General features: G+C 36.5%; 1 protein-coding gene across 1 annotated transcript in view; it reads right to left on the reverse strand.

Moving 5' to 3' along the window:
• Window positions 1-23325, reverse strand: part of CHM (CHM Rab escort protein) — a 267198-nt gene that overhangs the window by 5032 nt on the left and 238841 nt on the right. The window contains exons 13-14 of the mRNA XM_045996016.1: window positions 15203-15301; window positions 9471-9631 (exon numbers count right to left, since the gene is read on the reverse strand). Of these exons, the coding sequence (XP_045851972.1) occupies window positions 9471-9631; window positions 15203-15301 (260 nt within the window). The remainder of the gene's footprint in view (window positions 1-9470; window positions 9632-15202; window positions 15302-23325) is intronic.

Genomic DNA, 23325 nt, shown 5'->3' on the forward strand with positions numbered 1-23325 from the left:
ATTCTTCCTGACTGGCACATGAAGTCATCCCTCAGGCCAGGAGTTGACAACTATGGTCCACAGGTCAAATCCAGCCTGCTATTCTTATAAAAAACGTTTTATTAGAACACAGCTGCTCTTACTCATTTATCTATTTTCTGTGGCTACTTTTGCACTACAATGGCAGGGTTGAGTAGCTGCAGAAGAGACAATAGGGGCTTTAAAATCTAAACTACTTACCATCTGGCCATCTGCAGCTGGTAGACTCAGGTGGTTTGGTCCATCAGGTGATTAAAAGTGACATGACTTGGAAATGGGTGGAGCAATACTAAACAGAAACTTTTGAGCTTTGATATGAAGTTGAAAGAAAGGATAGAGAGAAAAATACTTTCCTTCTTCAGTATAATTCAAGGGTTTATTTTTTGGACATGCCATTTTACTGTGACGATTTTTAAACTAAATATTTGAGATGCCTGCTTTACTCTCCACCCCAGGAACTCACTACAGATCTTTGCTGGGAAACAGCTCCTAGAAGCAGGAGAATGAGGCCAGAGCCTCTATCTCATCCTTTAGTTTCTCTTTTTGTCTTTTATCTCAACCTTGTCTACCTATAGACGTTCTCCCTCCCCCTTAATTCCTTTCACTCTCTGCATGCAATCAATGGCCAAATCCTGCCAATCTTATCTCTTGGTTCTTGACTCCATTTTTTTCCTTCCCTATAGATATAGCCCAGGCATACATTTTTCCCTTAGACAACTGCAACATCTCAGAACTGGTTACCTTGCATCTAGGGTTCCCCCATGCAATTCATTTCCATGATGCTTTCAGAGGGGCATCTATGGAAATGAAACACTGGCTATGCCATTTTCTGGTTTAAAACTCTTCAGTGACTCCCCATTTCTTAAAAGGCTAAAAATCCAAGATCTTTGTTATGGCATACAAAACCCTACAGGCCTATTACTCTGGTCTTATCATTTACTCCATCCCATGTTCACCTTTTCAGACTTTTGCTTCACTAATAATTACTTATGTACACTTTCTTAAACATACTAGGATGTTTCTATTATGGATTGGTGCAGATGCTGGAATGTTTCAATTATCTTCCATTTGTATGAGGAACTGCTACTCATCTTTTATATCCCTCTCTGCAAAGTTCTTTGACTCCTAAAGAGAGCTCATGACTCCTCTGTATTATTTTTGAACTTTGGATATTATTCTATTATTGCATATACTGTACTGTACTGTCATTTGTTTACATGTTCTTCTCCTTTACATTCCTCCAGGGATGACAAGAACTGGGTTTTAATCAACTCTGGATCCTTAGTTCCTGGTGTGGAGTAGTATCCCAATATACATTTTTTAAAAATGAACTAAAGAACTTCTAGAACTGTATATTATAGAAATGTTGAATATAAATATAATAATTATTATTAATACTACTATTTTACTTTTATTATAGTTCCTCTGTGTCTCACACCCTGTCTCCTTTTTGTTACCTATCTGTAGGATACATTTTTCCCTGTACCTCAGTCCCTGTGGCTGGATTCCACACTCCTGTTTCCATATATCCTTGTCATAATCTGCCTCTGAGGACTGCTAATCAATTGCAGGCTGCTGCACCACCCTTATATGTTTTCTGTCTGCTTGTTGGCATTTTCATCATCAGCCCATCTGCCTCTGGCCCTCACTGATGCCAGTTTCCTAGGGCCAGTCTCCAGCCCTTCATATCTCCTCTCCCTAACTGCTGGAACCTTTTAGGGTCAATGGCCATGCTCTGGAAGGTCTATCTAATACTTCTTCGTCTGCTGCATTTCATTTGCAACTAAGCCTCAACTGCAAGAGTTATCGCAAATACAGGTTAGTGTAGTTAATTGTTAACTATTAATCCTTTTTGTCCCCCACTTCTTTTTTTTAGAAAGAGAGAACATGAGCAAGGAAGGGTAGAGTAAGAGGTAGAAAATCTCAAGCAGGATTCATGACCAGCATGGAGCATGACTGAGATCATGCCTGAACTGAAATCAAGAGTCAGATGCACAACCGACTGAACCACACAGGCACCCCAATCCTTCTCGCCATTATAAGCCAGAAGGTAGCTTAAAGAGTAGAGAGTTTCATGTGGTCAAAAAAATTAAAAAGGAGTAATTATATTGTGACTTGGTTTTCTTCATATTGGTAAGTATAGAGAGGACACACTGAGTTACTGAAGACATTCCTATGTTTATTTAACATACATCTAGACAAAACAAAACAATATTTTGTCAATCTAGAAGTTTAATGTATTTGGGAAGAATTCACCTAAACAAGATTAAAGTAGCACAGCACACTAGGTGAATATATAAGCACTGGGATCGAACAGACCCGAGTTTAAGTTCTGGCTTACAAATTTACCAGATCTGTGATCTTTGGACAAGTTATTTAGCCCTTTGGGGTCTTAGTTTTTGCATCTGTAAAATGGGCATGTCACAGATACTTACCTCATAGGGTTGTGAGGACCAAATGAAATAATAATACAGGTGATACTTAGGATATTGTCTAGTACACAGAAAATGCTCAGTGAATGGTACCTGTAGAAAATGTGATAACTAAAATTTCCCTCTCCATCAATGGCATGGAGATGGAGAAAATGAAAGATATTACAATACATGTGTAACATGATAGGCCATATGATCTATAAAACTAGTCTTCAACTTATAAATTCTGTACCAAAAGTTATAAACAAATTGCTAATATGCCATAAAGACAATATTCTAAATGGTGCTTAAGCTCCTCACATCAGCCAATTTAAACCATTTTAACCTGTAATATAATACAAAGGGTACACTACTGTATACTTATGGCTCTCATAGTAGTGGCACCTTCTAGGAGACACGGGAGGAGAGAGCTATCAATGATCTTGGGAGTGCAGAACTATAAACCAGTCTGTTCATCAGTATGTGTGGGTAAATGAGATATTATCTGTATTAAGATATATCATATGTCAGTTTCAGAAAGAAAAAAAATACCTGAAGTAACAAACTATAAACTAGCAAGACACAGAATCACAATTATCACTTAGGTTACTTATGCTAGCATCATTGTGCTGATAATAGAGAATGTCTTGGTGTACTTCTCCTGCATACAACTTTAACTTGTTATTTATTAATTTAACTTATTTATTTATTTAACTTAATTTTTTAACTTATTTATTTAACTTTATATTTATAGTATGTTTTCAAATCATAAATAGTTCCATATGAACACAAGGGAGGCAGGTCTATGTTATTCAACATCAATACATTAAGGAGCCTGGTTCAGGAGGTTAAGCCTCTGCCTTCGGCTCAGGTCATGATTTCAGGGTCCTGGGACTGAGCCCCATATCAGGCTCTCTGCTCAGTGGGGAGCCTGCTTCCCCCTCTCTCTCTCTGCCTGCCTCTCTGCCTACTTGTGATCTTTTTCTTTGTCAAATAAATATATTTTTTTAAAATCTGTACATTTACAATAGAAAAAGCAGATGCAAACTTGCTAACTGATAAAATAAAGCACTTGTAAAAAAAAAAAAAAAGTCTCCAGGTGCTTGTGCTTGCTACACAGACAAAGCCTATGTGATGCTCTAAGAGCTTTTGTAGACAATTTGGAAAACAGAACTTATCAATTAGGCTGAACATAGGATGGACTACTGGAATTAGAAAAAAGCTTATTTAAATACATTGGCTATATGTAAATATTATTACTGATGCCCTTCACAAGTAGATATTATTTCTCCCCAAAATGATGTGAGGTTTAAAGCTATATAATGATTTAAAACTACTCATATTTAATAGTATATAATTAGTACCAAAAGTAGCATTATTATTCTTTTGTACTATGATAACATGAAAGTTTATCTTCTGGGGAAGCCAATTACCTCATAAAAATTTTATCCTTTAATTATAATCTTCTAACTGGTAGTTAAGATCGCATTAGCAGACACTACATAATTCTGTTTTTTTTTAAAGATTTTATTTATTTATTTGACACAGATCACAAGTAGGCAGAAAGGCAGGCAGAGAGAGATAGAGTAGGAAGCAGGCTCCCCGCTGAGCAGAGAGCCCGATGTGGGGCTCGATCCCAGGACCCTGGGATCATGACCTGAGCCGAAGGCAGAGGCTTAACCCACTGAGCCACCCAGGCGCCCCGACACTACATAATTCTTAAAGGGACTATCCACCAAGATGATCTAACAATTGTAAATATCTATGCCCCCAATACGGGAGCAGCCAATTACATAAGAAAACTATTAATCAAGATAAAGAGTCATATTGATATGAATACATTAATAGTAGAAGATCTTAACACGCCACTCTCAGTAATAGACAGATCATCCAAGCAGAAAATCAATAAAGAAACAAGAGCACTGAATGACACATTGGACCAGATGGACCTCATAGATATATACAGAACATTCCACCCTAAAACGACAGAATACTCATTCTTCTCAAGTGCACATGGAACCTTCTCCAGAATAGACCACATACTGGGTCACAAAGCAGGACTCAACCGATACCAAAAGACTGACATTATTCCCTGCATATTCTCAGATCACAATGCTTTGAAACTGGAGCTCAATCACAAGGAAAAGTTCGGAAGAAAATCAAACACTGGGAAGCTAAAGACCACCCTGCTTAAGAATGCTTGGATCAACCAGGAGATCAAAGAAGAATTTAAACAATTGATGGAAACCAATGAGAATGAAGACACATTGTCCCAAAACCTATGGGATACAGCAAAGGCGGTCCTAAGGGGGAAATACATAGCCGTCCAAGCCTCCCTCAAAAAAATTGAAAAATCCAGAATACACCAGCTGTCTCTACACCTTAAAGAGCTGGAGAATCAACAACAAATCAAACCAACTCCACACGCAAGAAGGGAAATAATCAATATTAGAGCAGAGATCAATGAGGGAGAAACGAGAGATACAGTAGAACGTATCAATGAAACTAGAAGCTGGTTTTTTGAAAGAATCAGTAAGACCGATAAACCACTGGCCACACTAATCCAAAAGAAAAGAGAGAAAGCCCAAATTAATAAAATTATGAATGAAAAGGGAGAGATCACAACTAACACCAAGGAAGAAGAAACAATCACCAGAAGTTATTATCAACAGTTATATGCCAATAAGCTAAGCAACCTAGATGAAATGGATGCATTCCTGGAAAACTATAAACTCCCAAAACTGAACCAGGAAGAAACTGACCACCTGAATAGACCGATATCTAGTAACAAGATTGAAGCAGTGATCAAAAACCTCCCCAAAAACCTGATGGATTCCCTGGGGAATTCTACCAAACATTCAAAGAAGTAATAACACCAATTCTCCTGAGGCTGTTTAAAAAAATTGAAGCAGAAAGAAAACTTCCAGAATCCTTTTATGCAGTCAGCATTACCCTAATCCCCAAACCAGGCAAAGACCCTACACAAATGGATGCTAAGATTCTCAACAAGATCCTAGCAAACAGGATCCAACAGTACATTAAAAAGATTATCTACCATTACCAGGTGGGATTCATCCGTGGGTTACAAGGATGGTTCAACATTCGCAAATCAATCAGTGTGATAGAACAAATCAATAAGAGAAGAGAGAAGAACCACATGGTCCTCTCAATTGATGCAGAAAAAGCATCTGACAAAATCCAGCATCTGTTCCTGATGAAAACGCTTCAAAGTATAGGGATAGAGGGAACATTCCTCAACTTCATAAAATCTATCTATGAAAGACCCACAGCAAATATCATCCTCAATGGGAAAAAGCTTGCAGTCTTCCCATTGAGAACAGGAACACGACAAGGATGCCCACTCTCACCACTCTTGTTCAACATAGTATTCGAAGTCCTAGCAATGGCAATTAGACAACAAAGAGAAATAAAAGGTATCCAAATTGGCAATGAAGGAGTCATTGCCAATCTCTTCGCAGATGACATGATTCTTTATATGGAAAACCCCAAAGACTCCACCCCCAAACTACTAGAACTCATACAGCAATTCAGTAACGTGGCAGGATACAAAGTCAATGTACAGAAATCAGTGACTTTCTCAGACACTAACAATGAAAATACAGAAAGGGAAATTAGAGAATCGATTCCATTTACTATAGCACCAAGAACCATAAGATACCTGGGAATAAACCTCACCAAAGAGGTAAGGAATCTGTACTTGAGGAACTATAGAACACTCACGAAAGAAATTGAAGAAGACACAAAAAGATGGAAGACTGTTCCATGCACTTGGATCGGAAGAATAAACACTGTTAAAATGTCTATATATAGACATTGCCTAGAGAAATCTATACTTTTAATGCTATTCTGATCAAAATTCCACCGGTATTTCTCAAAGAGCTGGAGCAAATAATCCTAAAATTTGTATGGAATCAGAAGAGAGCCCGAATTGCTAAGGAAATGTTGAAAAACAAAAACAAAACTGGCGGCATCACGTTACCTGATTTCAAGCTTTACTACAAAGCTGTGATCACCAAGACAGCGTGGTACTAGCATCAAAACAGACACATAGACCAGTGGAACAGAGTAGAGACCCCAGATAAGGACCCTCAACTCTATGGTCAATTAATCTTTGACAAAACAGGAAAAAATACACAGTGGAAAAAAGACAATCACTTCAATAAACGGTGCTGGGAAAACTGGACAGCTATATGTAGAAGAATGAAACTCGACCATTCTCTTACACTGTATACAAAGATAAACTCGAAATGGATAAAAGACCTCAATGTGAGACAGGAATCCATCAGAATACTAGAGGAGAACATAGGCAGCAACCTCTTTGATATCAGCCACAGCAACTTCTTTCAAGATATGTCTCCAAAGGCCAAGGAAATAAAAGCGAAAATGAACTTTTGGGACTTCATCAAGATCAAAAGCTTCTGCCCAGCAAAGGAAACAGTCAACAAAACAAAGAGGCAACCCACAGAATGGGAGAAAATATTTGCAAATGACAGTACAGACAAAAGGTTGATATCCAGGATCTATAAAGAACTCCTCAAACTCAACACACACAAAACAGATAATCATATCAAAAAATGGGGAGAAGATATGAACAGACACTTCCCCAATGAAGGCATACAAATGGCTATCAGACACATGAAAAAATGTTCATTATCACTAGCCATCAGGGAGATTCAAATTAAAACCACATTGAGATACCACCTCACACCAGTTAGAATGGCCAAAATTAGCAAGACAGGAAACAACATGTGTTGGAGAGGATGTGGAGAAAGGGGAACCCTCTTACACTGTTGGGGGGAATGCAAATTGGTGCAGCTTTGGAGAACAGTGTGGAGATTCCTCAAGAAATTAAAAATAGAGCTTCCCTATGACCCTGCAATTGCACTACTGGGTATTTACCCCAAAGATACAGATGTAGTGAAAAGAAGGGCCATCTGTACCCCAATGTTTATAGCAGCAATGGCCACGGTCGCCAAACTGTGGAAAGAACCAAGATGCCCTTCGACAGACGAATGGATAAGGAAGATGTGGTCCATATACACTATGGAGTATTATGCCTCTGTCAGAAAAGATGAATACCTAACTTTTGTAGCAACATGGACGGGACTGGAAGAGATTATGCTGAGTGAAATAAGTCAAGCAGAAAGAGTCAAGTACCATATGGTTTCACTTATTTGTGGAGCATAAGAAATAACACGGAGGACATGGGGAGATGGAGAGAAGGGAGTTGAGGGAAATTGGAAGGGGAGGCGAACCATGAGAGACTTGGACTCTGAAAAACCACCTGAGGGTCTTGAAGGGGCGGGGGTGGGCGGTTGGGGGAACAAGGTGGTGGGTATTAGGGAGGCACATATTTCATGGAGCACTGGGTGGGTGCGAAAACAAAGAATACTGTTATGCTGAAAAGAAATAATAAAAAAAAAAATCACATTAGCACTTGTATAAAAAGCCCTTATGTAAAAAGCCTTCCCATTTTGGTCAAAAACCATTATAGTCCACTCAGGAATAAAAATGACCTAAGCTAGGGGTGCCTGGGTATCCCAGTCAGTTAAGCATCCTACTCTTGATTTCAGTTCAGGTCATAATCTCAGAGTCAGGAGATGGAGCGCCACATCAGGCTCTATACTCAGTAGGGAGTCTGCTTCTCTTCCTCTCCCCCAGCCCCTCTGCATACACATTCTCTCTCTAAGATTAATAAATAAATCTTTCTACAAAAATGACCTAAGCTATCTGGCTGAAAACATGTTGGCAATTCTGCTTGGAGAAAAATGGAACAGCAAAGCAAAAAAGCCTTGGTCATTTTAAGTCATAAATGTAGAACTTGAGAGGGTGCCTGGGTGGCTCAGTAGGTTAAAGCCTCTGCCTTCGGCTCAGGTCATGATCCCAGGGTCCTGGGATCTAGCCCTGCATTGGGATCTCTGCTCAGAAGGTAGCCTGTTTCCTCCCCTCTCAGCCTGCTTCTCTGCCTACTTGTGATCTCTGTCAAATGAATAAATAAAATCTTTTAAAAAATGTAGAACTTGAACAATCTTGGGTTCCTATTCAACTGATTAAATGATGGATGACTTCCCACTTTTGATATCACTGGTTGAATAGGACTATCAAGTATCACCATTAGGCTATGAAGAATGAGGCAAGAAACTATAGATACATGGGGTCATGGCCTTGCTACTATGATTAAATTTAAAGGGTCAATGAAGCCATTTGTTCCTATGAGATCCCTGCCACTAGTTGGATTGAATCTTCCATCTGTGGTCTTAATATTAAATTATCCACTCATTGATTCAATAGACAGATATGCCAACTGTATCTGTGAAAAGTTTAGACTTGTGCCTCAAAAAAAAATATTTTCTGTTCTTTTCTTCCTGTCAGGTACAGAGAAGTGTGCAGCTTGCGTCAGCTTGTGCTTCCCAGAAGTGCTGTCACAAAATTCCACCTTGATTTAACATACTCCTCAGCAGGTATGACACTTTTGGGACACCAACTTGTGTCAAAACATTAAAGGAATCATGTTAACTCTGAAAAACTTTGTTACATGTTCTTTTCCAAAATAATAAAATGCTTTAAGACCATTTAAAAATTACATTTTGTATGTGATCACTTACTTACTTAGACTCCTTTTGAAATGACTCAGAGGTTAACAAATAAATGCGGTTAGTATATTTCAAAATCATAAAACAATAGGCCAACAGTTTAAATTAAAAGCAATATTTCTTTAGAAAACTGGCATGACTTTCATTTTTCAGAATATATATTTCTAACATCTTCCATCCTTATTCCTGTAATGGAACTCATAAACGCTCAGTTGCAAATTCATTCTTATGGAAAAGAATGTGAAAATATTGGATACTGTATTTAAAGTATGTTTAAAGAAGCTTTGTCATTCATAGGAAAAAATCTGGGGGTATTAAATGACAGAGATGCTTTTCTAGTCCTTTTTCCCACATCCCAGAGGGAAAAACAATCTACTTTTCCTATCACACCAACTTTTTAACACAAAACTGAGAAACAACAGCTTACCTGTTTGACTGCATTATCATTTCCTAGACTACAGTCTGGGCCAGAGCAGACATAAACGTTGGATGGTAAATCATTATAAGCGTTCCTGCTGACATCTGAAGAATCTCTCATATTGAAGTAAAGAGCCCACAGAAGTCTTGGTTTTTCAACTTCTTCATTTTCTAAATGCAGACATAAATTTTACTCACATCTATAGCACAATAAGCCTGTCAGTTAATACAATATGTGGCCAATTACAAACAAAGCCATGATTATATAGTGTAGTAAATCAGAGCTTTGTATGTAAAAAAATAGTCAATCTTTATCCACACACTCTAATACATGTATATATTTCAAGGAATGATGACTTTTTCAACCTTAGACAAGTTAGATTTTAAAAAATTATTTTGATTACTAGTAAATTACTTAGGTATAACTCCAATTGTGTTCTCTTGGGTTTCTATTATTTCTCCAGAGCAATATCAAAGTGAACACATTCATCCTTAAATTATGCCACTGGAGAAGATAACAAATTTTTTTATGTTTCACACAAACAAACTTAAAAAATTATTTATTAAGTCAATGACCTATTCAGCATTGAGAGGTCTAGAAGAGACAAATCTATAGAGATAGGAAGTAGATTAACAGTTACTTAGGGCTGGGAGAATTGGGGTGAGGGATTACTGCTAACAGGTGCAGGGTTTCTATTTTGGATGATGGGGATATTCTAAAATTGACTGTGGTGATGTTTGAACCATTTGGTGAATATATTAAAAAAACATTGAATTTTATAGTTTGGGTGAACTGGATTATATCTCAATAAAGCCGTTATTAAAATAGTATATACAAGATAAAGATATTGATACCATAACTCACTAACGCTTTGTCCTAATGGATTACAAAAGTAATGGCAACCAACAACAAAAATAATGTGAGACGTAAAGTTGTTTTTAGCACATATTCTCTCATTTAACAGTGAACATCTATTATGTGTGTTAGGCTTGGGCTAGGAGATAGAGATGCACATATAAAGCAGACTTAGGGGGTGCCTGGGTGGCTCAGTGGGTTAAAGCCTCTGCCTTTCGCTCAGGTCATGATCCCAGGGTCCTGGGATCGAGCCCCGCATCGGGCTCTCTGCTTGGCAGGGAGCCTGCTTCCTCCTCTCTCTCTCTCTGCCTGCCTCTCTCCCTACTTGTGATCTCTGTCAAATAAATAAATAAAATCTTAAAAAAAAAATAAATAAAGCAGACTTAGTCCTTATTCTCCTGATTTTTCATGTTTCCTAATACAGAGGGGCTAGCATACAACAGACATTCAAAGAACAATTTCTATATTGATTTTCATCCTGTTTTCAGGATGAAATCAGGATATAATCAAAGTATGATGTGCTTATTAAAAGGTTCAACCTTATTAATACCTAAAACCTATTCTTTGTTATCTTAATAATTATTTCCTTACCATTCTTCTTTAGAAATGCTATAATTAAATTTCCTTTGCTTGGAAACAGAAAATATTGTTGTTAATATATTTACTGACTATAGGATTTTCTTTAGCCCAAATCTGAACCAAAATTCAAATTCTGTATAATGATAAGAATGGATATATATTAAGATTACTCAAGACCACAGGGCAACTTCTGAATCATAAAGAAAATGCAAAACGTGTAATTATCTAGTTAAATATTTCTTATTGTTAAGTTGGTAATCAATGTAGTGAAATTCATAGCTAATTGCAGTATTCAATTAATAAGAACGCCCAATTCAGGATAAACAGGGTTTCATTATATTTAATTTAAAATATCTCCACTACAAGAATACCAAATATGTTATTTTTCCAGTTCATTATGAATAATCCATGATTATTATTGTGATAAGATGAAGAAACTCTGAATGGAAGAACTGATCCCTTATGATGTCCCTTCCTAATGCTAAAATCTATGAGTCTAAGGTGTCACTAACTTCATGTAAACACATGACAGACTGTGAAACCTATTTACTGACAAAATAAAGGAACATAAAAACTCATATTTCACAGCTAAAGCCATATGGCTCTTAGTAAATTTACTAATTTTAAGTTTAGTTTCACTAAATCTTATGGGAAGATAATTAAACATACCACCTGTGATTTGCAACACCAGACTCCAGGAGCATTGCAGAAAAGTGGGCTAAGGTCTGGAATTCCTTTAAGATTGCTCAGTCCATTTCTTTCTTTCTTTTTTTCTTATTCAAAACTCTATTTACTTATATTTTTAATTGTAACTGTGTTAGAAGAACAGAAGTAATATGATAGGGAGCATAGAACATTTTGGAAAACAGAATTATAACAGGCCAACATTAACTAATTAGAACTGAAAACATCAATCTAATTCTTTTTTTTTCCATACAAGTGCACCTCTCTCATTTTATTTTATTTTCAGCATAACAGTATTCATTGTTTTTGCACCACACCCAGTGTTCCATGCAATACGTACCCTCCCTAAGTCCATTTCTAAGCATACATTAAGAGAGTTTATCTTGTATTTCATGAAAGTTACAGCTCAAAGGAGGACTTTAACTCAAAAGAAGTTGGGAAAATGAATAATCCAATAGATTATAGGAAAGAAATTTCATAGAGGTTAAAGCACTGAGAAGGAACCATGAGGAAGATGAAAAGTTGACACAGGCTGAAGATAAATGCTCTGGATAGAAGGGAGTTATCAGACTTTGACCTTAAAACCCTCAAAAAGACATGTAATTGCTTCATCTTTCTTGAGGTCATCTGGAAGGCAGATAGTTGAAAAAATAACGTGCAGTTGCAAACTACACAGGTGTCAAAAAAATATTAAAGCTGCTGAGGTTTGGCTAGGAATACATCACCTAACCAGGAATAGAAGTGGTTTTCTGTAATAGCTCATTTCATCAATTAGATAGTATAAAGGACTGGAAAAGTAATAGGTAATAAAATAAGAAAAAGATCTTAGGCAAATTAAACTGGGTTAAGTACAGAATAAGGTAGGCAGAAAAAAAAAATCAATGGCATACCAAATACAAGCAATAAATGGCCTACAGTTACAAGCTGTATTTAGGAAGAGACTATTTTAGCAACATAGCAGAGTAGCATGAGGCCAAGAGTACAGGACACTGTCACAACTGTGACCTAGTCTGAATACAACACATGCGAAAAGGAATTAAGATAAGGCATTTGACTTCTGAGCCCAACAATTACCTAACATCCTCATCAGCCACAGACCTCAAAATAACACCTCTAAGGATAATTTTTGTTTTTAGGTAGTTTTGGTTTTTTGAGATGGGAAATGGGCGAGAAGGGATGAGGTAATTCCACATGCCATGCACAACCAAGGAAAAAAGACAAAGAACTTGGTACAGTAATGATACTACATTGTAGACATTTCAAGATGTAGTACTAAAATCTCAATTTCCTGGGTAAAATAAGCCATTTAGGATAATACCATTGCTCACTCAGTCCTCTGAAGGATATTCTGAAGTCTGAAAGAATTAATCCAGACTGGTATGAATGGTGAGCAATTACCTAATTTTCTCACCTGTACAATCAGGTTCATTAAACATAAAACACCTGAATCTTCTCTGGACTAGAAAATAGGGAAGGGTTTGATGTTCTTAAAGGAGGTTGGGAGGTAGGGCTCTTGGAAGTATTGGTACAACTGCTTCTTAAGACAGCATATGTCAAGAGCTCCAGCTCACACCTTAAATGTGAAAAAGTAAATAGAAGGAATAGAGGAATACCATTCACAAACCGACTGAAATTTCTTAGATACATCAGCAAAGAAGTACTGTATTTGAGAAGAGAACATTATCTTTTACGATAAATAAACTTCCTTGCAAGGTAACTAGGCAAACTTTCACAAAGGTTTATGAAGCACAGCACTAAACAAAATGTCGAACTCTAAAAGAAAAAAAAAATAAGCTCAAGAAATGTTATTCCTTTGGCACATATTTTAAAACAAACTATTTACAATGCTCTAAAGCATAAAATTTCATAACACTATCAAGTGATTAAAGCATAATAATAAAAGCCATTAATCTGTGAAAATAGGTGCTTTTGCTACAGAGAAGAATCACTAAAAGTTGATGTTGCTCATAAAGTTCTTTTTCATTTAGGCAGGAAAATGAATTGAGCTCTCTTCTCCAGGTGACTTTGTCTCTTTGACCTGCCATGGCCCAGTGCTCACTTTATCTGGTGATTCATTTTCAATAACTCCAACAGTATTTGTTCTGACATTTTAATTAAAATATGACCACTACCTCATCCTGATGATAAAAAGGCCTATGTGTCAGTGAAAACTAGCTTTTCAGTGCCTCAGTGCACCTGAGGACCTCTCGGAGCACATAGTTCTTACTAAAGAATTTCATGCAGGTTCTAAACAATACATCATTTCAAAATGGGATCACTTTAACCATTAAGATTAATGTTTAAAAATCTAAAATGACTAGAGGATTCTAAGTAATGAATATGCAATTTCTTCAGCTTGTTTTTTTTTTAAAGAAAATTAAATGCATTTAACAAGTGAAGAGCAATGATACAAGGTTCCAATCTAGTGTATTATTGGGACATCACAAAATGAAATTTCAGAAACAAGGAAAAAAATTTTTTTAAAAGCAAGGTAATCAAAGCCAAAGATAAAACCATTGATTCTGTATTACATTTGAGAATATTATCATGTACCATAACTTTGCAATCGAATTTTTCATAATAATCCAAATATTTATATGAAACTTTCCAATGAATAAAATGTAAATAGGAAACAAACTAAATTCCAAACTAAAGTGAAGATTTCAGGATTTTATTCATGTGGCAGAAAAAGAAAAAGAAATTAATTATATTGACATTAGTTCTTAAAAATCAGTTTTCTTCTGTAAATATAAATGCCCCACTATATACTATCTCTACATTAGGAAAACAAGACACATAGGAGATGAACTAAAAGAAAATACAACAGGTAGGAGTAAATAAATGGTTGCCTGAACAAGCATAACATCCAAAGGAAAAAAGATGTATTACTCAGTAAGGAAAATGATCAAGATTCAAGTGGACATGCACATCCTAAAATGAAAATCAACCTCATTTCATATAAATTAATAATATCCATTAGGCTACTTTTTTATCATTTACATACAAAATACACTACAATTTGCTCCATTTAGGTACAAGAGCTCCCCTATGATATGAGGAGAAACATTTAGAAATTTATGGTTGAAAAACACTTCCACCATGAATAAGCATAGTGGCATACATATTTTGAGAGCTAAATATTTATCACATCACTAGCAAGCTATACATTAAGGGACAATTATTAGAAAGGATTCCTACATTTGTCAATTAAGATAGTATTAAAATATTATCTCAATTTTTTAAAATGAAGGTAACTTTTTCTGACAAAGGTATACTCTTTGTATAATATCTGTAAAATGAAGAAAATTATAAGAAAAAAAAGTCCATAATTTCACCAAAACTGAGCGATTTACAGGCAGTCTTTTTTCTTACACATGTATGTATGTATATAAATGTGTATCTTTTGCACTTTAAGTATACATGTTGTGTGTGAAACATATTATTTTTCCATTACCATTACAGAGTGAACATTTTCCCATTTGTAGGAAGAGAATATGCTAGTTTACATTACTAAAATGTGTAAGGACTATTTCTGAACAGGTTGCAGAAACCTGCATGAAATACCTAAGGAGTAAAGTTGTTATATTACCTTTTCATCATGAATCACTGATTGTTATTCTTACCTATTTCCATTTCAGTATATGGAGTAAACAATTTCCGCACAACTGGTTCTAAATCTTCTCTTGCTGTTTTAGAAGACGTACAAGTCAAATGAACCAAATCTGTTTAAAACAAAAATACCTTGAGTTCCTGCTTAAACACATTTCACTGCATAATACTATTTTCAAGGCTCTAAACTGGGGCCAGGGGAAATAGAGAGCTGAGCAAGTCATGGCTCCTGCCTTTAAGGAATTTATAATCTAGAGATGGGGAATATGTAAAAATCATAACAATATGCTATATGTGTTAATAGCTAAAATACGTGTTAACTAATAATTAAGAGCACACTAAGACCCAAGAAGAAGAGGCAGTTAGTTGTTCATTTTGTAAAACTAGCAGAGTAGAAAAGCTTGGGAAAACATTTATTCATAGAAAGAGCTTAACTTATCCTTTTAACATTCCCAAAGAGGATGGATAAAGGATTGCTAAGCAAAATAACTGTGTAAAAAAGATTGAAAATGGATTATTTATTTACTTAGAGAACATACTTCATATTCTTCAGATGGAAGAATCCATTTAATATAAACTTTACTGATAAGTCAATATATCTATTCATTGTAGGGTTTTCTAAGAAACATTTTCTGGGAACACTGTTGGCTTAGTTTGAGTGATACATATACTCGAAAGTCCATGAATGACTCAAGTTAAAGCAGTATATAGTATTTTCTGAAATCCCAAATCATTTCCTTTTGCATTTACATATTCGTGGGGCCTGGCCTTGGAGAATGTTTGCATGAGAGAATAAATATCATGCAGAAAAAAAGACCCTTCAGAGAAGTACTATAGCCTAATACACTTAGAATTGCTAAAGGCCAATACACAAATATAAAGGAAAGGCAAAAAGTTCTGTGTACTGAAAGAAAGGACTAAAGGGATCCCTAAATGGGAGAAATTCTTATGGTCCAGGAAAGGGCCTGGGGCAGGATAAAATAGTAAAATAAAGGATATATTAGGAATGGTATAAGTACTGAGAAATTCTTTCCCCACAAACACCAGTAGAAAAGTGCACCCACTCCTTTTCTGGAAGTTTATACTAGTAGATTTTCTTTTTTTTAAACCCAGGAAGACAGTTCAAAGCTTATCACGGAAGTTAATATCAGAAAGGGATTCTCATTATAATTCATTCTATTCTAAGCATAAATTGAGGACTCAATAACCATCTGAGCTAAAATGAAATTTTGTAGTACATATATTTTTCAGGTCCACCAAAAAAAATGATATTCTAAGACAGTTTCTACTTTATGTGAGTATAGTTTTTATATGACTGTAACAGTGATTCCCCTGATCCTGGGATATAGTAAGATGTATGATACTAATCATTTCAAAAGGTATAATAACCTTCACAACAAAATTATTCCTAATTAACTAAAAATTTTCAAATGCCGTATCTTTGCTGGGAGTTTAAACTCCCTAGGTAATTGCCGAATTAAATGGGGGTATACAAATACAAAGGTAGAAATCCCTGATAAAACTTGAGAGAAACTGTCCTGTCTCATGATATACCAATATCCATGCCAAAGTTCTCAATTTTCCAGTTCTTCCTATTCAATTGATGTGTACTACGGAAAAAGCAGATGAACATGAATATAAATAAAAGTATATTTTGAATATCTTAATGGTAGACTACTGGTTCCATTTAACAGGATATATAAAAGAAATATATACTGGAATAATTATATCCTTTCGTTTTATAACAATATATCACAGTCGGTTCAGGGAGTACCACCAAAAATTTCTAGTAGTCAAGTCAGATTATCATCTTACACTTAATGAATTTTATAACAATTCTTAGAAAGAGGGGTGTCAGTTGGTTAAGCATCTGCCTTCAGCTCAGGTCATGATCCTGGGGTCCTGGGATCTAGTCCAGCATGGGGCTCCCTGCTCAGTGGGGACTCTGATTTGCCCTTTCCCTTTGTCCCTCCCCCTGCTCATGCTCTCTCTCAAATAAATAACATCTTAAAAAACAAAAACAAAAACAAATCTTGGAAAGAAATACTAAAGTTATTCATAACCTGAATTCTAATGTCTGTACACTAATTCGATTAGATGCTACATTATTAATTGATCTACAAATTTAAAGCATAAACAACAATTCTTTTCTCCTTACACTTCCTGCTTTTCTTGTTATGATCAAATTAATATAGACTACTACTTATTTAGGAAGTTATATATAAACCTCATGGTAACCACAAACTCAAAACTATAATAGATACACCAAAAATTAGGAGAAAGAAAGCCAAACATAACACTCATCAATCACAAAGAAAGAAAGCAAGAGAGGGAAAAGAACTACAAAGCAACCAGAAAACAATTAACAAAATGGCAATAGTGATACCTATCAATAATTACTTTAAATGCATTATGAGACTTTAATTCTTCTCCACAAAATTAAATAGCTCAATAACTGTTAAAAGTGACTTAAAATTAGATCAGATGGGCCAAGTCCTTTCCTAAAAGCATAACACTTATTAATACCAATCAACTATTACTAAGATTGCAGAAGATACAACAGAAGTGAAAACATTACCCATTGGAATCATGTGATATTAAAACTCAAATGGTTGTAAACCTTGGCTCTCTACCTTTCATAAACTATGCTCTTTTTACTTTTTACTTCATTTAGCAACTGCTTAAAGTCTTAGTTATCTGAAAGATTATGAAACGTATTCTCTATCACAATTTCTCTGTTGGCAATAATACTCAGATTTGATTGGCATTAAAGAAACCTTAGTGCAAAACAAGCTTTAATTCATAGAACATAACAGTAATACTTGAAAATTTGGTGAATGGAGTGCTAGTCACAATCAGTACAACTGAAACAAAGGTATCTGAATTTCACAAGCCTGACATCACTCAACATGAAACTAGAAATACCACCATGTTTTCAGTTCTCTAAAACTGGGATTAGAACACTGATCTCTCATATAATAAGCTATTACCTTTTAACAAGTTTTAGTTTTTGTTCTGAAATATAAAAGAAACAGGATTTCTACTCGGAGTTTGCATGACAATAATGAGCACATTTAAAAGTGACAAAAGTGCCCTCACACACAACTAGTAAAAGAGAAAGAGATGGGGGTGGTGGTGGGGGAGAAAGAGAGAGAGAGAGTGAGGGAGAGGAAAGAGCTCACGGGGAAATGCACAAGAACAGTTCCCCAAAGCCATTGGCTGGAAAATAGGAGGGGCTGATTTTCATGAATTTTTGCAAACAGTGGGCTCAAAGACTGGACTTTGAGAGGTCCACAGGCTTGGCTGGGATAGAGCCCTGAGAGCACTGCCCTATTCCTGGAAAGAAGACAGGCAACTGACCCCAGAACAGAGTACAATCTGAGGATCACCTAAGGCTCACAGAAGAGAAACTATTTACTCTTTTTGGAGCTCATACGGGAGAGGTGGCATTCACAGAGACAACTCTCTTGGGACAAAAAAGCTAACAGGCACCATTTCCACCCCCTTCCCCCTCATCACAGGCAGAGAGACATCTGCTGAAAGCAACTACTCAGACACTGTCTATTTAGCCTGCTTGTTCCAAATCCCAAGTACCTGCACTCTAGAATGATTGCCCTTGTTAAAACCTGCATCTGTCCCAGTACCGTGAGACCCTCCTCCAAAGACCAGTGCAGGCCCCCACGACAGCACTTCCCTACAGTTTGGAGCTTTAAAAGTTAGCAGGCTTGGCTGGGATAGAACCCAAAGTGCAATGCACTGTTCCAGGCAGGAAAGCAACACAGAGACAGCATGAAAACACTGATCTGAGTAACACTTGGAACACAAAAGAGGAAATTATTCCCTCTTCTGGGAATGCTTACCTGAGAGCAGCAGCATAGAGACCACTCTCCAGAGACAAAGGACCTGGCTGGCACCATTTCCCTCCTCCACCAAGTCCTACCCAACCTGCAGTCTGCTGGTACTACTTTTCTCCTGCAAATGTGCACAAGTCCAAGTGCAAGAGGCCCCTTCTTCAGAAGACCAATAGAAATCCCCACACATACCACATATACTGACCAGAGAGTTCATCAAGGCTTCAGTTCCAGTGGAAGTAGCACCGGGTCTCATTTAACAAGTAGGCCAGAGTATGCCTAGTTAAAACTCCCTACACACTGGCCAAGATCCAAACAACTCCCACTGCAGGCAAGGAGAGCCTTTGCAGAGGCTTGCTCGAAGGACAGAGCAGTGAAAACACAGCAGCAGAGGGCACACGGCACACATCAGAGACACTCGCCAGGCCCTGGACACCATCTGACCTATTCGTAAAGCCATTACTCTCAGGAGAAGAAAACACAACAGGCTTTTCTAACACAGAGAAGAAGACAGAGACTTAGATAAAGTGCCAAGACAGAAGAATTCATCTCAAAAGAAATAACAAGAAAAGATCACAGCCAGGGATATAACTGAAACAGATAAAAGTAAAATCACTGGATAAAGCAACAATCATAATGATACTCGCCAGGCTTTAGAAAAGAATAGAAGACTTCAGGGAGGCCCTTACCACAGAGATAAAGGAGTTAACAAATAAAAGAGATGAAAAACGCAATAATTGAGATTCTTTTTTTAAAAAAAATAACTGAGATTCTAAAAAGACTGGATGTAATGACAACAAGAATAGAAGAAGCAGAGGAACAAATGAGTGATACAGAAAATAGAACAGTGGAAAATAATGAAGCTGAACAAAACAGAGAAAGAATTATTGATCACAAAAACAGACATGGAACTCAGTGAGTATCAAATGTAATAACATTCTTATGATAAGACAAAAAAAGAGAGAAAAGTAGGCACAAGGTTTATTTGAGGAAGTAATAGATAAAAACTTCCCTAATTTAGGGAACAAAAAACAGACATTCAGATCCAGGAGGCACATGAAACTCCCACCAAAATCAACAAAAGCAGGCCAACACTAAGATATACTGTACTGAAATTTGCAAAATAGAGTGATAAAGAAAAAAATCCTAAAAATAGGAACATGAACAAGTTCTTGACTCACAAGGGAAGATGCAAAAGGCTAGCTGCAGATCATTCCACAGACTTGGTAAGCCAGAAGGGAGTGGCACAATATATTCAACTTGCTGAATGGGAAAAATCTGCAGTGAAGAATACTCTATCCAGCAAGGCTATCATTCGGAATAAAAGGAGAGATAAAGAGTTTCTCAGACAAACAAAAACTAAAGGAGTATCCCCAAATTATAAGAATTCATACAGCAATTCAGGAAACATGGCAGGATACAAAATGAGTGCATAGAAATCAGTCGCATTTCTATACAATACAATGTGACTGAAGAAAAAGGAATTAAGGAATTGATTCCACTTACAATAGCACCAAACACCGTAAGATACCTAGGAATAAACCTAACCAAAGAAGTAAAGGATCTATACTCTAGAAACTATAGAACACTTATGAAAGAAATGGAGGAAGACACAAAGAGATGGAAAAATATTCCATGTTCATATACTGGAAAAATAAGCATCGTTAAAATGTCTATGCTGCCTAGAGCAATCTACACATTCAATGCAATCCCTATCAAAATACCATCGACATTTTTCACAGAACTGAAACAAACCTAAAATTTGTATGGAACCAGAAAAGACCCCGAATCACCAAGGAAATATTGAAAAAGAAAACCAAAGCTAGGGTTATCACAATGCCTGACTTCAAGCTATATTACAAAGCTGTGATCATCAAGACAGAAGAGTATTGGCACAAAAAGAGACACATAGACCAGTAGAACAGAATGGACACCCAAGAAATGGACCCTCAACTCTATGCTCAACTAATCTTTGACAAATCAGGAAAGAATATTCAATGGAAAAAAGACAAGTCTCTTCAATAAATGGTACTGGGAAAATTGGGCAGCCACATGCAGAAGAATCAAACGACTATTTTATTATACCACACACAAATATAAACTCAAAATGGTTGAAAGACCTCAATGTGAGACAGGAATCCATCAAAATCCTAGAGAAGAACATGGGTAGTAATTTCTTTGACCTTGGCCACAGCAACTTCTTTCAAGACACGTCTCCAAAGGCAAGGCAAACAAAAGCAAAAATGAACTTCTGGGACTTCATCAAGATAAAAAGCTTCCTGCAAAGGAAACAGTCAACAAAACAAAGAGGCAAACCAGGGAATGGGAGAAGATATTTGCAAATGACATTACAGATAAAGGGTTGGTGTCTAAGATCTATAAAGAACTTCTCAAACTCAACATTCAAAAAATAAATAATCTAGCCAAAAAAATGGGCATAAGACATGAACAGACACTTCTCCAAAGAAGACATACAAATGGCTAACAGAAAAATGAAAAAAATGTTTAACATCACTAGCTGTCAGGGAAGTACAAATCAAAACCACAATGAGATACAACCTTACACTAGCTACAGTGGCAAAAATTAACAAGTCAAGAAACAACAAATGTTGGCAAGGATGTGGAGAAAGGGGTGCCCTCTTACACTCCTGGTGGGAATGAAAGGTAGTACAGTCACTCTGGAAAACAGTATGGAGCTTCCTCAAGATGTTAAAAATAGAACTATCCTACAACCCTGCAACTGCACTACTAGGCATTTACCTCAAAGATACAGATGTAGTGAAAAGAAGGGCCACATGCACCCCAATGTTCATAGTAGTAATGCCCGCAATAGCCAAACTGTGGAAGGAGCCAAGATGCCTTTCAACAGATGAATGGATAAAAAAGGTGTGGTACATATATATAATGGAATATTATTCACCCATCAGAAAGGATGAATACCTACCATTTGCACTGACATTTTTGGAACTGGAGGGGATTATGCTAAGTGAAATAAGTCAAGCAGAGAAAGACAATTATCATATGGTTTCACTCATATGTGGACTATAAGGAATAGCATGGAGGACCATAGAGGAAGGGAGGGAAAACCGAAGGGGGAGAAGTCAGAAAGGGAGATGAACCATGACAGACTATGGACTCTGGGAAACAATCTGAGGGTTTCAGAGGGGAAGGGGGTGGAGAGGTGGGATAGTTAGGTGATGGGTATTAAGGAGGGCATGTGCTGTGATGAACATTGGGTGTTATATGCAACTAATGAATCACTGAACACTATATCAAAAACTAATGATATACTATACAGTGTGTAAATAATAAAAACAAACAAAAAAAAACTAACAGAGTTTGTGACTATTAAACCAGCCCTGAAAAAAATATTAAAGGGGACTCTTTGGGAAGGAAAAAGTGACGAAGAATAAAAAGAACAGAGGGGTGCCTGGATGGCTCAGTGGGTTAAAGCCTCTGCCTTCAGCTCAGGTCATGGTCCGGGATCCTGGGATCGAGCCCCACATAGGGCTTTCTGCTCAGCAAGGAGCCTCCTTCCTCTTCTCTCTCTTTGCCTGCCTCTCTGCCTACTTGAGATCTGTGTCTGTCAAATAAATAAATAAAATCTTAAAAAAAAAAAGGAACAGAGAAATCTCCAGAAAATGACAAAACAAGTAATAAAATGGCAGTAATAAAATCTGTATCTATCAATAATTACTCTGAATGTAAATGGACTAAACATTCCAATCAAAAGACATAGGGTATAAGAATGGATAAAAAAACAATACCCATCTATACGCTGCCTAATTGAGGCTCATTTCAGACCTAGACATCTGCAGATTGAAAGTGAAGGGATGGAGAAACATTTCTTATGCAAATTGAAGTCAAAAGAAAAGGCAGAATAAGAATACTTATATCAGACAAATGAGATTTTAAACCAAAGGTCTTAACAAGAGATGAAGAACGGCACTATATTATAATAAAAGGGTCTATCCAAGAAGATCAAACAATTATATTTATGTCCCCAACATGGGAGCACACAAATATGTAGAACAATTAATAACAAACTAAAAGACAGTAATTGATAATAATACAATAATAGTAGGGGACTTACACACCCCACTTACAGCAATGGACAGATCATCTAAACACAAAATCAACAAGGAAACAAAGGCTTTGAATGACACATTGGACCAGATGGACTTAACAGATATATTCACAACATCCAACCTAGAGCAGAAGAATACAAATTCTTTTCAAGTGCACAGGGAACATTCTTCAGAATTGATCACATACTACATTAAAAA

This window comes from Meles meles, chromosome X, assembly GCF_922984935.1.
Source record: "Meles meles chromosome X, mMelMel3.1 paternal haplotype, whole genome shotgun sequence".
NCBI classification, from domain to species: domain Eukaryota; kingdom Metazoa; phylum Chordata; class Mammalia; order Carnivora; family Mustelidae; genus Meles; species Meles meles.